The sequence below is a fragment of the Alligator sinensis genome, unplaced genomic scaffold (genome assembly GCF_000455745.1).
Source record: "Alligator sinensis unplaced genomic scaffold, ASM45574v1 scaffold1452_1, whole genome shotgun sequence".
NCBI lineage: Eukaryota > Metazoa > Chordata > Crocodylia > Alligatoridae > Alligator > Alligator sinensis.
In genome coordinates, this window is record NW_005842994.1 from 201072 (window position 1) to 218153 (window position 17082).

Sequence of the window (17082 nt, forward strand, 5' to 3'; positions counted from 1 at the left end):
GGGTTGCATTCCGGGCTGCATGCATGCTGTGGCTGAGCACACGCATGCAGCATTTATTGGAGACTTTATTGGCTACACCAGCCAAAGAAAAGCCAATGGCCGATAACTTTAATTTTCCTTTTATCGGTGCTGATCCGATACATCAGTGCACCTCTAATCATTAGCTTAAAGCAGGGTTATTATCAGCCACTTTGTCATGTCTGGCCTGAACTATTACTATTACCCATGTTCAGTTGCCACCATATTTTCTCATGTGTAATCCGTGTCTTTTTTCCCCACCCAAAACAAGCTGTTGGCAATCTGGATGTGCATTTTATGCAAGGAAATGTGATAATGTCAATTAGTTGCTAGCCAAGGCAGAAACTGGTGTGCAGGGTATTAGCATGGGCACCCCTGGGAAGGCCACACTGCAAGACTGCTGCCATGAGTCTGGCCTCAGCTGGGGTTGCAGCTGGCTCAAAGCAGTCTCAATGAGAGCAGGCTGTCTGTCCTGGCCAGGCTGCCACTCACTCACAGAAGTGTCAGTCAGAGAGCAGGGAGCCCTGGAAGCAGCAGGTAAGACTCTGTCCTTCCAGCAGTCACATATGTATTCCCCCCTCCCTCCCACTCTGCCCAGGACACCAGAGCATGCTGCTTCATCTCTGAGCATCCCCCACCCCAACCCCCTGCCCTTTCATTTACGGAGCTACTCCTGCTGCTGTCAGGCAGAGCCTGCTGCTCAGTGGGCACATCTACACATGCATTTACTGCCCAGTAAGCTGTTTTTAGGCCAGCGTCTACACGTGCAACCATTAAAGCTCAATAATGCTGTGTGTGGACTGACTTGGGAGTTGGATTAGTACTCTAACTGGGCGCAAAAATCAATACCTGCAGGATACAGGTAGTAAATTTACACCCAACTCAGCATAAGGCACCATAGTTACTGTGGCAGTATGGGTGTGCACATGTAGACGCAACCCATACTGTGCAGTAATTTTCAGTTACTGTGCAGTAACCTAAAAGACTGAGCAGTAAATGTGTGCATGTAGACGTGCCCAGCAAGTAGGAGCAGCTAGGGAGTTAATGATGCAATGATAGGTTCCCCTACCCACCGCAGCTCCCTTGCAGCAGTTTCACTGCTGGCTACATGCTACAATACTGCAATGAAGGATGTGAAGGATATGCAAAGCCAGCGTGCATTTTGTAAGGTTTTTTACATTTTTTAATTTGTTATGTTATATATTCGTATTCTCAAGGGAATTTGTTTCTCTTCATTCGGCGTTCCCAAAACAAGGTGCGTGTTATATTTAAGCATGTGTTATATGTGAGAAAATATGGTATATTCAGAAGCTCAGGAGCCCCCTCATACATGGATTGCTGCTAGATGGTGAGGAGAGCTCTACAGCCCAGAGTTAATGGATGTTGGCATGCTCAGCAGCAGGAGAATTAATCAGAGCTCCACAACCAGCTTAATTACTAGAGAAGATTAAAGGGTTTGAGATATGTTTCTGGAAGAGACAGAATGACTGAAAGAGGGGATTCTGGCTCTCCACTTAGGTTTGTGATGCGTTAGAGTTGTTTTTGGTCCTTAAATTACAGCACAGAGCTGAGCGCTTAGTTTTTTGTTTGTTTTTTTTACATCCTTCTGGGCTTTGTTGGTTGCCATACATGGATGTGAAGAAAAGTTTGTCCTTCCTATTACTTTAGCTTTTGATGCAGTCAACCCTCCTCAACAAGCACTGCATGTGTTGGTTACTGCTAAAGCTAGACACTGCACCTAGGGTCTATTGATGCTTCTGCTGGGACTACAAAACAACCTGGAGATTTCTGATTAGAGGGCCTTGCTCCTCCACTCAGGGTCAGACCAACTGCTGCATTTGGGATCAGGAAAGAATTTTACACCATAGTCAGACTGGCATCGATGGGGGTGGGTGGGGGGCACTGCTTTTCTCTGTAGCAGAGGGAGTGAAGGGGTGAGTATGACCCTTTTCCTTGTATTGCTTCAGGTATTTTAACAACTTTCCCTTCCAGCTCTACTTTAAAATTACAGCTCAGTACCAAAGCTTCTTCACAAGGTTTAAATAAACTTGCTTTTTCTATAGTATTTTATTCATGCTTTATTTAAAAGCTACGGAAAATTAGGGAACTGAATACTGCCTAATAATAAATTATTAACACACTTTACTTTTTTGGTATCTCCTCTCCAAAGTATGTCTACGCTACATGGGTAAAATGATAGCTGGTAAAAAATGTCTTGTGCAGACAAACCCTTAGGTTTCTCGACTAAGACACTTTGTTTCAAAAGTGATAAGAAGAACGAATCAAAACAGTTTTTCCATTTTTTCAAAATATTTTTACATCTGTTTAAGAAAAATTTATAGTACAACAAATATTGGGGTCCTTTGGACAGAGAAAATGCTACCTTTTCATCAATCAAAAAATGTTTTCTATTTAAAGATGAACTGAGAAGCTTAAAAGAGAACACAGTTAAACCTGTAAATAGGTGTGGAGGCTTTCACAGCCTTTAAAGATAAGTTTTAAGCCATATTTTTACAAATCCACCATACCATTCCTGACACTTACAACAGCAATTTTGAGACAGCTGAGATGCATAAGGTCTGAACCAAGATAAAATAGATGAAGGAACTTTCCATCCTTCAAATACAGCATAAACTCAATTTTACATGCCCCGGTATTAACGAGACGGGACGGAAAGGGAAGGCCACTAATTCCTAACTCAGGGATGACAAAAATATAGCTTGTGGAGCCCTATTATTCAGCCGCTGGGTCTCAGAGTGACCCCATGCACTGCATGTATTGTGCAGAGCTGGTCTGGTGCACAAGCTGCAGTGCATAGGATCAGCATGCAGCATACACTGCATGCTACATCTTTCTGGACTGGCCATGTGAATTGGCTCCAGGGCCCATCTGGGTTGAGTCCACGGGCTGGCCCCATACCAAAACCAGCATGTGGGGCTGGTCTGGGGCAACACATGTTGCACGCATTGCACATGGCTGGGCTAAGGCACGTACTGCACAAGATGCCTGCAGTGGATCAGCCCCGCATGCTGGCTCCAGTATGTGGGGCCAATTTGTGCGTCCAATCTAGCTCCCAAATCAGCCCTCTGACCCTCATCTGGCCCATGAGAACACCCCATGTACACTTTGTAACCTGGCTCTTCAAATCTATCAAGTGTCTGGCACCTCCTCATTTCAGAGCATTTCAAGCCGTGCTCATTTTATAATTCTGCTAATACACCGTGCTACAACCAGTCTGGTCAAGTACAAGAGGTTCATTAGAGGGAACAGCTGCCTTTGGAACAGAACCGTCTCAAATATACAAATGTATTTATGACCTCATTTATCATAGTTATGCTAGACACTTAACTATGATACAAGTGCAAGCAGGGCATATACCAAACCAGCCAAGGTTGAGTTTAAGGTTTAGCACTGCTGTAAGGAACTGGGTGTGCGCTCTGTGCATGGCAGTAGGTTTGAGCCAAGATGGAGTTTGCGGTGGAGTCTGACAGCACATCTGGATACAAAGCTGCTTGTGTGGCAAGGCATAGGAGCTCGTGTGCATGGAATGTCACCCGGCAATTTCCCAAGTTTTGGTGATTGCATTCATAGTCAATGCACTTGAACAAACTTCCTATTGATTTTAATCACAGGTTTGAGGTGTGGATGGCTACCAGGAAGAGAAAAGTTGAGCATGACAAACTTCATACACATTCCAATTCTATCCATCATAATGATGACACAACTCTCATACTGTAACCATTACATGTAGTGCTAGAGATTATTTTTCGGACTGTAACATCGTTATAGAACAGTCAGAAGCATTTAGAAGTGATAGTTAACTTGTTCCTGATGTAGGCTAAGCACTCAAATATTTCCAAAGCGTAATCTGTTTTGCTTAATGGGTTTATGACATTTCAGAACAGCATCTTTTTCTAAATACATATATACATAACCTGCAGAGTTCAGAGCTCTCCCAATTGTTGGGAATTTTTTTTTTTTTTTTTTTAAAGAACATATACAGCAGTAATGCTTACCTCAAGAATTGCAAATTAGCTTAATCCCAGATTTCAAGTAAATTGATCTTTACATTTTTTTAATCTTGTGCCTCAAAAACTTGCAGGTTACCCGACATAAGATGGTGTGGTATGTAACATTAGTTATATTGTAAGAAGAAATCCTTAATAAAAAGCACAGTCTTTTAATGCAGTTAGATATAATTAATCCTCCATACATTTTTATTGGGAAATCTAAAAGATCAAGCTATTTCCTCAGGTGAAGCTGCAATTCTTGAAAAGTCTCTGTTTTTACAGAGTAGGCAAAAATACCTAGCAATTTTATCAATTTCAATTTGACATGATTTATATTTCACAGCATGAATAAATGAAATAAGTAACCTTCTTCATGTAAACAGTAAAGCTACCTATGTGGAAGCAGATATCACCATGATACCTAAAGAAGTTCTCTGGTGTATTAGACAGAGACATCAACATCCAACTGCCCCACCGTGCTCTTCATTGAAAGAGGCTGGTCTTGGGATATATGCCTACTGGTGGTTAATTTTTATTCCTCCATTTCCCTTCACTGCGGTTATGGTGGAAAAGTGTATTCAATAAATAGTCGGTCAAAAATCTTGGGGTAGAGGTGATATCTTTTATTAGACCAACTAAATTAGTAGCAAAATAAATGTCTTTCTTTGCAAGCTTTCAGGCCCAAATGCCCTTCCTCAGGCATAGGAGAATTCAAAGACTGTAAAAAATCCACTCAGGTAGAAATGAAACTTCATCTTGCACGGGGAAGGGAAAAGACAGTAGGGTTCCCCTGGGTATAACAGTCCATTTTTAAAAAGATTGCTATTTAGTTGGTCTAATAAAAAGATACCGCCTCTACCCCAAGATTTTTGTCTGCCTACGCTTTTAGACCAACATGGCTAAAACCAGTGTCCTTTTAATAAACAGTGAAACTGAAGATTATCCAAGCTGGTCAATAAATTGAGACCATAGCCAAACGCTCTGGCTTAAGAATGTGTAGTCTCTGGCGTTTTGTCCGAGGCTCTGTAAACCTCGAGTAGCATGACTCTGTTAGGGGATCATAGATGGAAGGCTGTGTAGTATGCCATTCTGTTACAATTACTCATTTGATGCACTTTTTTTTTTTTTGAAGTACATTTTTAGAGCTGGCAAGAGGTAGTGTTAGAGACTACCTTGTTGCATCTCCAGAATAGGAACAGTATGGGCATTATCAATGACACCTTCCCCTGCCTGTCCTGACAACAACACACTTCACCCTGAATTGGGAGGACCACTGCTGATTCAGCTTCCACAAACAACTGAAGTCCTTCAATTAACTCTATAAAATGGCAAAAAGGGTAGTTATTAGTACCCGGAGCGATTACAGCTTTTGGAATGTACTCACTAGTCATCTGGAAGTTGAAGCAAAAAAGTCACCAGCACTTTACACACACACACACACACACACACACACACAGCAGGGGTAAGCGACCTGACTGGATTTGAACTGACAACCGAAATACCTTACCATGCTGTCAGTCCCCTGAACCACCCTTCTCTCTCTCTTTGTGCCATGCTCTATTTGCGGTGCTTAAAATTTGTATCCTCCAGTATACACTATGCATTTAAAAATATATATTAAAAAAAAAGTGACAGCCTCCATTCTCTCCTCCCCCAAACATTTTTCATGTTCATCCTTCATTTAATCCATCCCCATAGAGAGGCAAGTCTTGCAGCAGTGGAAGCAGTATGTAATAGCATGTGGCTGGCTGATGAATTCAGAAGCAAGGCTAGGAATGGGATATGTTGAATGAAAGAAGAATTGCATTCAGTCCTGGAACAGGCCAATTGTCCTGTTTCTATTATTAAAAGCAAAGACAGACATAGGATGAAGTGGACCATTTATCTTCTAAAAGCAAAGAGACACTCCCAGGCTAAAAAAGTCTTTTCTAAGGAACTTTTTTTTTTTTTCTTAGTAATAACATGCTACATGCTCACACTCATTCAAGAGCCCCCGCTACTATACGTTTTTGAAGATAAAGAAGGGAAATGTAACGATATGTTACCATGCTGCCATCTCTCGGTAAGAGTATAAAAGAAACAGACAAATAAAGATGGCTGAACAACAAGTGGTCTGAGCTCCCATCATCTGCCATGCCCATAAAACAGGACTTTTAACTTGCCCTCCTGGCAGATTCAAGACAATCTCAAGATATGTACAGCTGAGCAGTGTGAACTTGTGAGACTTCTCTCAGGTAGCATGCTCTGCTCTTAGCTCTAACATTGTCCAGGTGCAAAAAACCAAGCGTTTCAACCCCCAGGAGAGTATTTATAACCTATGGATGATGAATATACTATTCAGTATGAAAAAGGGCACTTAATATTAATTTCTTTGCCTCAGCGTAGGATCTCAGAAAAACAGTATGTAAAATGCAAACTACTTCTTTAACATTTGCATACAAATTGTATATTTTTAATTTTGTGTAGGATGATGGACTGGGTAATCTTGGGCAAGTTTCTTATACTCTATTTCCTCACTTGTGAAACAGGTTAGAACTAATCTTTGCAGAGGTGTGGGAAGGTGTAATTAACTGAAGTTTGTACAGTGCTTTGTCATCTTCTGATGCTATGTAAAAGAATTATTTTTAAAATAAAAGTTTTAAGAAGCAAAAGGCATGTTACAGCTAGTTTTAGTGCTAGTGGGTGTTTGTATATTCTACAATTTGATTTAAAAAAAAAACCAGACTTGTGTACATTACTTTGCATCACAGTAGCAAAAAAAGAGAGAACATTTAGAAGGAGTCGAAAATCCATTATCTACTTACCTTTTCCTTATTGTTAGGTCTGACACCGGTATGCATCTTAGGCCAGCTCCTAGCACCATGAGGAAGGATGTTAACAGCACCGTTACCCTCAGACCTAGGAGAAAAAAAAAAAATTGCATTTTTTACAATTTACAAAAATAAAGCTGGAGTAATGCCAAAAATGAAGCCTGAATACATAATGCATCTGCAACCTAAAATTGTTTCTCTTTGGAAGCCATATTTTCCATAATAAATAATATCTACCACAACACAAGGCTTTATTAATAAGCTGTACAATAAAATATCAGGCTTTCTGCATTTGAGTTCCAATGCTGCAAAGAACTGTACCTCGGTATAACACTTTGCAGCATTAGGCCCATCATTTCTAAACATCCTCCTACGGGAAAAGTAACATGCTGTATTATTGCTATACATACTAAGATTCCTTATTATACTCAGCCGAGGTATCTGGCAATATGCTCCAACACGGGTTGAATTCTAAAAATCTCTGAACTAATATCCAGAGGAAAAAGTGGACCTCACATGTTCTTTTCTGAACAATAACTGAAGTCGTGAACGCTTGTTCATTCATGCTCTCTTTACTTTGTTTGTGCTGCATTCTTTTACAAACAGATTCACATTTCACCCTGCAGAAATGAGATTCCTTCACTGGAAGAATTGTTTTTTTTTTTTTTTTTTTTTTTTTTTTGTGTGGCATTTCTTGCCTTCAAGCCAAGTTCTGCTGTGTTCAGATCAAATGGTCAGACACTGTATACACAGGACATATTTTAAAAATTAAGTTACAACCGACTGATTCCTCAAAGTATTTTTCTCTTCGTATCTGGGAGTCGGGAGCAATGAGCAGCTAGATCAAAAACGAATTCATTTCAGAGCTGAAAATGTATTTACCAGCAGTTTGCTTTCTCAGTACTGAGTCTATCACCAGCCCAGAGAAGGAAAGCAGGCATACACTGATAGAGTCAACACGTGAAATAAGTCAGACATCCACAGAATTGTAGAAGAGAAGGGCTGAAAAGAGACCTCTGGAGCTCATCTAGTCCAACCCCTTCCCCCCTGCTTGGGCAGGATGATGCCTATCTAAACCATCCTATATAAAGTCTTGTGAACCTGGGGCAGGAGGCACCTTGCTAGTAGGCCACAGATTAAGCCCTGCACCCTCCGAGTGCCATTCTGATCGCTTGCTCCTGCCTGATCTCCTGCTCAACTTTCTGCTCCCCTCCTATCTGCCACATACTACACAGAACTGCCCATGCCACTCCTGGCACGTATGCCACAGGCTGATCACCCCTGGTCTAAATCTATTACTAAGGCTGGGTACAGATATACAAAAAGCCCAAGCCAGAATCAATCCAATTAGGCGGTTTTGTGACAGCGGCATAGTTTAGATCGGTAGTGAACTGAACACACATTCACCCTTTGGTGATGTACAGGGGCGCTGCAAATCTTAGACCGGGATCTGCCATTTTTAAACCAGTCTGCATGTGCTGAACTTCTGTTGTATAATAGGTATAGACCAGTTTCCGATCACTTATACTGGTAAAAGTACAATGTCTGTACCTGGCCTAAAACTACACAAACAACTTAGTCACGCAACTGCAAGGCATGGCACCCTCACCTCCCATAGGCAAACCAGGGGGACAACAGCAGCCAGCATAATGCATACTCAAGAACTCAAAGGAAAAGGGCCAGTGAGAAAATATTATACGTTTCATATCTATGACTTGAGACCTACAACTTGAACTCAAGTTCTAACAAAAAGAGGTGCTTGTTCATTTTTGATGACTATTGTTATTTTCACTTTAAGTGTGCGTGAGAAATGTAATCTATTTTTTTTTAAATATCCAAAATAAACATATTGATGTTCTTTGAAGATCTCACAAAAAGCATACAGACGTGCATATGTTTGGAGCATTTTCAGTAGGGGAACACTTCCAAAGGGAAGCTGCTGACTGGGAGCATCCCATCAGTTTCACGTGGACTGGCCAGGAGAGAAGCACAAATGTAGCAAAAGAGCTTCCACTTTAACCCTGGATGAAACAGTGTTAAAAACCTGGAGCTGTTTTGTTACAGCTGCATTGTTTCCAGTATGCCTGAACACAATGGGTAGAACGTAACAGCTGCTGCAGAGTTTGGATCAAAAAGTCCCCCTTTCACCTTTTGAAGCTGTTCCAAATGTCCACGTGGCCATAACCAAAGGCTGGCAGTAAGATTAAGCTACTCTTCTAGGTTTCCTCCATCCCTGCTTCATAAACATCACCTCTAAAAGCAAGGCTCGGCCCCTAAAGAGAAATGCATGCGTATACCTGGCAGACAAGGTTCCTTGGGTGAATTTGATCTTTTTTATTAGACCAACCCAAATAGTTGGAGAATAGTTATTAAGCAAGCTTTTGGGTTCAAAAACCCTTCGTCAGGCTAAGGGAGTTTCAGCAGTTGGTGTGTGCTCTTCCTGGATGGAATGAAAAGTAAAGAAGCCAGGGGCTGGGCTGGGCTGGGCTGGGCAGTCAGTTGCCAGGCAGAGTATAATGTGTCAAAAATCCAATGTCTATGTTTAGTCCATGATCTCTAGTATCCAGCAGGTTGATGAAATGGAGCTTGTAGGCTTGTCTCTGGGAAGTGTTGTGTAAGTTTCCCTTGAAGATCAGGACTGAGAGACTGGAGAGAGAGTGGCCCTCCTGTGAGAAATGTGCCCCCACCGGTAATTGGGTGTTTCTGTCTTTGATGGATTTCCGGTGTGCGTTCATTCTGGTGCGCAGTTGTTGTTTGGTCTCTCCTACATATCTTCCACCAGGGCATTTGGTGCATTGGATGAGGTATATAACATTTCTGGAGGTGCAGCTGTAAGATCCTGGGATGCTGATGGCTCTGTTGTGGGGTGTAGTAATAGTGGGGGTGGTGAAGATGTGTTGGCAGGTTTTGCATTTCTTGTCCTGGCACGGTCTGGATCCTTTTGGTGTGTTCTGGGGTTGAGGAAGTTTGCTTCTGGTGAAGAGGTTGGCGAGGTTTGGTGCTTGTTTGTGTATTCCTGGGCTTTTGAAGGAGGAACCTTCTACCGAATGGTCAACGGGCATTAGCCAAGAGAAGGTTAAAAGCTTGAACAAATCCATAATATTTGTTTGTTTCAAGGACCTCCACTGGCTGCCAAAGATACCAATTTGATTGAGCATTTAACCACCACATGTCACAGTGAAAGTGGGTTTTTCAGTGCCAGTGTCTGAAGAGCACTTACTACTGTATCTGACAGTGTTAGTGCTAGCATTTCTATGCTTGACCTTTAAATGTCCTCTCTCAGTAAATATTTGTACCCTGTTTATACTTCTAGTACCTATACGCCAACCACAAAGTAGCTACCACAATGTATTTAAAAAGAAATTCCCAAACTCACTACTATTGATTGTTTATATTATGAAATGCATGCAATTCAATTTGGTTTCCCTTTCTCTGAAGTGGTGGTAGAGTAGGATTAAAAATAAGTGAGACCAACTTCTTAATTCTTAGCTCATGGCTTTCGTTTGTGGGAAAACTAAAGAAAAGGATTATCCACGTAGAGCTCATCTCACCACTATCCCATGTTAGTTATTCTCCAATTTTTCCATGGAATTGTTCAACTATTTGGTGGACATTCAAATGGGTGCCCAATGCTCCCTTTCCCTGCAGAGACTGTGATCTCTTGTTGAATGTCCATCTCCCCAAAAGTTGGAGTTGCATCACCTGGAAAGGGGAGAACGTACATCATGGGAATCTCATGGTGCATACTGGGAGACGTTGTCCAGCAGGAAAACCCAGCCCTTAAAGAAGTAGAACATAGGATTGACCAACTACATCCATAAGACTGCATCAGCATCTTGAACACAAGACCGTTCGGTTTTTGAATATTCATATTTATGATGAACTAAACCTTTCATAATGTTCAGACTTCTTAATGAAGTGTTCCATTTAGCCAAAACATCCAATTTTCCATTCAAAAAACAGTTGCTACAGCTGAAAATTTCTATCAGTCCTATTTCTACTCTTTGCTCTGAAATAGGAGCATAACTATAGATCTCCTTTTCAACAGAAAAGTCCTTTCTTAACCTGTCGCTAGTAAACATATAGGAGTCAATTGGCTTATGTTTCCTTAAGTTTTTACTATTAATCTCTCATGCCAGGAAGTTTTAAAAGGAAAACAACAATTTAAACCCCACAAGACGAAGTAGTTGATAGCTCCAAAAACCTTGTAAAAAAACTTAAAACCTTGAGGTTCTAAATTGTATGCTATAGTGCGATGCTTTTAGGTCAGTGGTTCTCAGTCTCTTTGGACTGAAAGGCACCCCTCCATAACTCCTGTGAGTTGAGTGGCACCCAGTTAAAAAAATTAAAATGTATACATTATAATGCTTGCTTCCTTGCAGAAGGACTGGGCAGTGAGGGTTGGAGATGTTTCAGGCAGGGACAGGTCTGGAACGGGCTCCCAAGGAAGGTGGTGCTCTCCCCTACCCTGGGGGTCTTCAAGAGGAGGTTGGATATGCATCTAGCTGGGGTCATCTAGCCCCAGCCCTCTTTCCTGCCTATGCAGGGGGTCGGACTCGATGATCTACTGAGGTCCCTTCCGACCCTAACATCTATGGATCTAGGTTCAAACATGCCTTTACCCACTTAGTTTATCTGCTTATTTCCTTACATACCTTCAGCACCCTTCAAAGCACCTGGCAGCACCAGATGAGAATCACTGTTTTAAATGGTCTTTCTTTGACCTTCTGTTTCCTCTTAATATGCAAGTACACCTAAAAGTTCCCTTTGGTTAAAGAATAAATACAGCAAGTTAAAAACTGAGGCTCCAAAGGGAATCAGTAAGACAATATCAGGCAAGTAGCCTATTGTAGACAATATTATCATTGCTGACAATACACCCGGCTTCCTCATTGTTTTGTGTTGTTGTTGTTTTGGGGTTTTTTGTGGGGTTTTTTTTTTACTTCACATCTCTAGTCTTTTTTCTTTTTTACTTTAGTTAATGAACTAAAGATGATAATCTCAGGAAGACTCCCCAACTGCAGTGACAGTATGCTACAGTTCAGAACGGGCTTTTCATTCTACAGCCTGCATATATATTTTTGGTCTGAAATTAGCAGCTGATCTTAAATTAAAATCTGCAAAGCTTTCATTACACAAAGGGTATAATCTTGAAACACACATCCGGGAACACTTTACTATTCATTTTTGTGTACAATAATAACAAACTCTGAACAGAACTTGCACAACGTTGTAGGCCTTGAAAAATACTCCTCTCAGACTGGGTTTTTAAAGATCCCTGTAACATATATAACCAAGAGCTTTGGCTAGAGTAATAAACTGCTTAGATTGCATTTCAGTATAGGAACGTGCTGAAAACAATTTTTAAAAAGACAATCAACTGTTCGGAGTAGCTTTTGCCATAAAACAACCTCACAAAAAAGAAAAACAAAAGCTCCACATAACAGTTTCCATTTTGATACCTTCTAAATTGTTTCCAATTAAAAAAAGAAAAGGTCAAAAAAAAAAGGAGACATTTGTTTGATTTGTAAATCTTAAAGATGTAGGATTGCCTGTGTCTCCTCTTGCCTTTCACACTATCTTCTCAGTTACTTGTTACGATGAATATATGGAAAGAGCTATGAAAAATGAGAGAGAGAGTGGAAAGGATAAATCCCTGTTCAGCCAGAACACTCATTCAAGTCAAAGCTCCCATTCATGTCAAGGAATGAAAATTTCTACTTCTATTGTGTCTTATAACAGCAAACATCTTTCTTTGTGCGCTGGCACAATTGGCTGATGTCAGCACAAATCAGCACAGCCTGTTAGTGAACTATTGACAGAGTAAGCACAGAGAACAACACAATCTTATTTCAGGAAGTCACAAAAGTAGCAGTTTTTATTTACGATGAGTGGACAGCTCCATCTCGAGAAGCAGATATTTAGAATGAAGAATATTTTCTGCCGTGCTACCGGACCCAGTGGGGGGTTTGCCTGAATGAGGGCTGCTAGCATTAGCCCTAAAACTGGAACAAGCAGAGATGAATGCCCTTTGTATTACTGAGGCAACGTGCCTTTATTTCAGGCACAGTAGTACCTGGCTGCTCTCACCCACAGCACACACCAGAATTGATCCTTGAGAATCGATCCTGCCTTGGTGGCAGCCTACGAGTACATCAGGGCTTGGGAGAGCATCTATTCACCAAGGCCCCCTGGGGGAGGACAAGAAATAATGGGCACAAACTGATTGAAGACCACTTCAGGCTCGACATAAGAAAAAACTTCTTTACAAGTTGAGTGCCGAGGGTTTGAAACAGGTTCCCCACAGAGGTGGTACAGTCACCCACCCGGGCAATCTTCAAGAGGTGTCTTGATGCCCATCTTGCTGTAGTCATCTGATCCCAGCAGTCTTTCCTGCCCACGTGCAGGGGGGCTGGACCCCGTGATCTGCAAGGTACCCTTCCAGCCCCAAACATCTATGAAACAAAGTGCCAAAAACTTACACTTTAAAAAAACCCCAAAAAAACAGGCAACATCTTGCTGTATATTTTTTCTGTTTTCATTGATTTTAAGACTAATCATCTAGCCTAACCTCCTGTATGAGAACTGTATTAATTCACTCAGTCCCCTGGATCAAGTCCATTCCTTTGTCTTTGACTAAGGCATCTCTTCTAGAAAAGCATCCAGTTTTGATCTGGAAACTTAAGAAGTAAGTTTGTTACTTTTCTGCAAGATGGTTAATCACCTTGACTTTCAGTACAAGAATCACAATGGCCCAGAGCACCTCATTCAATGTTAAACTGCTCGCCTGCAATGACCCCCCCAACTCCTTTTCAGGGTTGCAACTGACTTGGACTGTCTTGCAATTTGTGGGTATAGTTTGCACTCCTTTTTCCTAGAAATTTGACCTTGTATTTAACTATATTAAAGCACATTTCCTGCAACAGCCCAGCTTGCTGTGCAGTCCAGACTTCTCTGAAAAATTGCTCTGGGCTCATTATTACTCTACCACTTTTTTCATCAGGTGCAAAATACCACTATCTAGAATGGCGTTGGACAACCAGGAGCCATCCATAAGTCAGGGCTGTCCAACTTCTAAGTTAACTGGGGACTAAATAGCTGCCGGGCTGTTCCAGCAGGGGCCCCACGGGGGCAAGCCGTGGGCCCCCTGGGCTGCGCACTGACTGAATGCTCCCCACCATGCACTTATGAGCCCTCGCCCCATGGCAGCACAGACCTGGCTCCCACCCCCACAGGAACTCAAGTTTGAGGTAGAGATGGCTTTATTGGGAGATCATAACGATAGCTCTTTGGGGAAAGTCATAGTTCAGTCGCTTGTGCCCTACCTCTTTTGCCCCCATGCCATAACAGCTTCTCTGTGGAGGTGGCAGGGGGCTGGGTTCTTGAAACTGAAGCCATAGGACAGCAAGGCTTTTTACAGTTAAAAACCTAAATTAGGGTGAAGTCCTAAGGCCTCTGGTAAGTCCCGTGTTGTTTTGGTGGAAAGTTGTATGGATATGATTAAGCACGTTGCCTAGATTAGACAGACTATGGGCAGTTGGGCCACAGCTATTCATATGATGGACAGAAGCCAAGTCTTTAAAATGAGACCTCCTAGTCAGGATAGATTAATTACTATATTTCTGATTTAAAGATGAACATGTTACACCCCTTCCCCCCACAACATGGGGAAAATAAAGCCTAGTCTTAGAATTGAGCATGGGACTGCTCCAGCCAGGAGCGTGTTCCCAGCCAATCCAGGTACAGGGGAACCCCAGGCCCACTCCTGACCTCCTGCTCTACAGTGCAGACAGCACATTTATATTTTTCTGAGTATAGAATCTAATTACTGTGAGTTCTTCTTAAAAATTCGTGGTTGTTTTGGATTTGGGTAATGTGCAGGCCGGGAGCGGTCCGAGGCTTTCGGGGGCACGCGGCGGGCTCTGGCCAGCAGCCCTGGCACGTGGGTCGGGGAATGCAGGTCGGCGGACTAGAATTAGGTACGGACGCGTAGCAGTTGATTAAAGATTATTTTACTTACACCGTAGATGGTCGCGGTGCAGCCAGGAGAAAACTTCGCTTAAGTTGCAGTTACAAAACTCGTACGAACAAGACCCGTAGAAAAACTCGAGCCTCTTGAGATAACTCGGAGAAGAGCTCTGGACACACACACACACACACACACACACACACACACACGAAGTTTGCTAGGCTCTGTGGAACGAGCGCGCAGGGAAGGGTTCGTCGAGGGATTAGGCGGCGAGGGGGAGAGGTTAGAGGTTGATCAGGCCCCTATATCCTTCTTAAGGCACACGCTGGGTTTGTTAGGCTCCGCAGCGCTTAGAGTTCTTCACAAGATGTGAAGTCCTCCTTCTCCTCCTCCAGATGGAGGTGGAGTCCTCCCTTGCGGGGTTCTCCTTAGAGTTCTCCAACTTGGGCGGAAACCGCTCAAGCCTCTTATACGGCTAGCAAGCCAATCGCTAGCCGCCATGTGGGAATAATTTAGAAACAGCCAATAGGGGGGAACAAATTTGCATGCGAATGGCGGGAACTCCTTTGCACCGGGGTTTTCTCTATGCAACTGAGAATTGCACCGTGCAAAGAAAGCTCCTTGTGGCGGGAAATAATTCTGCAGTGCCGAAGTGCGCACACAATCATACCCTTGGGTTATGACAGGTAAATGCTGTATTTTCTAATCTTGGAAAGCAAGATAAGCAAAAGTTTCTGGTCAGATGATGGCAGTGATGTAATCAGAAGGAAAGGAGGAACAGATTTCCATAGTGGCAGAGCCAGTCTGTGCAGTGACATTAGTGAAACCAGATGCCACAGCTTGTTCCAGATGAATTGCCTTTAGTGCAGAGGACAGTACCAGAGAGGAGGTAACTTCCATCAGTAATAGTAAAGCACCTGGAACTGGCTTAGTTGCCAGTGCAATGTTCAGTACTCATAAGAGGGCTTCTTTTCCCCTCACGAAGCTGAACGCAAGGATCAGGATAACTTTTGGATACTTTGGTGTCAAATCAGTTGGCCAGCTTGAAAATGTTGGCCTGCCCGGGACCAACCCGCATCATTTAGGCCTGCCGCTACTTAAAAGATTGCTAACCCCTGCTTTATGCCCTTTAATTTGGGCTAGTACAGGAATTCTCAACCTTTCAACCCCATGGGCCAGATGAATGGTACAAGCCTAGTTTGCAGACCAGATTAGGACCCACGGGCCCAATACGTCCCCTGCCCAGCCCTGCACACTGATACCAGGTGCTGGATCCAATACGCAGGGCCAGGGCTCCTCATGGCTATGGAGACTTGGCAGCAGGGGAGTGGGTGCTCTCCCACCATCAAATTTCTGAATCCCTGGGAAGCCCCATTGGTCAGATCTGACCCATGGGCCAGAGACTGAGCACCTTTGTCATACTGCATGGACATACTGGCCACTTCCAGATGAGCGAGGCAGTGCGGTATGTGGAGTCGCAGACATGCCTGCGGCACCACATACTGCACTTCCAGTTGTTCTCTGCACTGCAAGGGAGCAGCGCAGAGGGGTTTTTTGATCCCTGGATATTCAGGGGTCAACCCCCATCTGCCCTGCCAGAGGAAAAAAGTGGAATAGCACATGAATGGGCAGTGCATACGCCACTCAAAAGTAAAGCTGGGCCACCCGGAGCTGCGCTGCAGCTGCCAGCCAGGCTCAACGCAGCAGAATCACCACTGCTGCAACCCCAGGAGGCCCCCAAGACACTAGGCAAGGCTCCTGGTCCCCCTATGAACCCCGGGGTAACTTGCCATGTGCCAGAGGGTGCGTGGCACAGGCGTTCCCCAAGGACAAGTAGTGGCAGTGCAAGGTATGTGGTCACTAGTTGTCCCCAGGGACCCAAATGCCCACACCATGTGGGAATGTGGCCAGTGTGTGCAGTTGCTGGTACTAAGAGATTCCAACCTTGCACCTGGGACGTTTTCTTGGAAACATTTTATGTAAGGTTCTCCTTTTTCGGTGTTTAATCCACTGTAGTTATGCAAAAGTAGTTCTTATTTTTGTGGACCTGAGGAAACCATGCATTCCTTCACATTTCAAACTCTTCTTTCTGGATGGGAGGTTGGTTGCACGCACAAACTCCTTCCATTCAAAAAGAAAGAATAAACTACTCCGTATGTTACCTCCTTCCATTTTCATGGCTATTATCAGTCGGCAACCACCACAGCATGCAAATGGAGCAGCAGGGAGAGCAATAAAGAAGAGGGAAACAATTTATTTTTAAGTGGCATATAAA

At 43.1% G+C, this 17082-nt stretch overlaps 1 protein-coding gene across 1 annotated transcript in view; it reads right to left on the reverse strand.

Moving 5' to 3' along the window:
* Positions 1 to 17082, reverse strand: part of DIRC2 (disrupted in renal carcinoma 2) — a 90730-nt gene that overhangs the window by 56940 nt on the left and 16708 nt on the right. The window contains exon 2 of the mRNA XM_006036644.2: positions 6833 to 6926. Within this exon, the coding sequence (XP_006036706.2) occupies positions 6833 to 6926 (94 nt within the window). The remainder of the gene's footprint in view (positions 1 to 6832; positions 6927 to 17082) is intronic.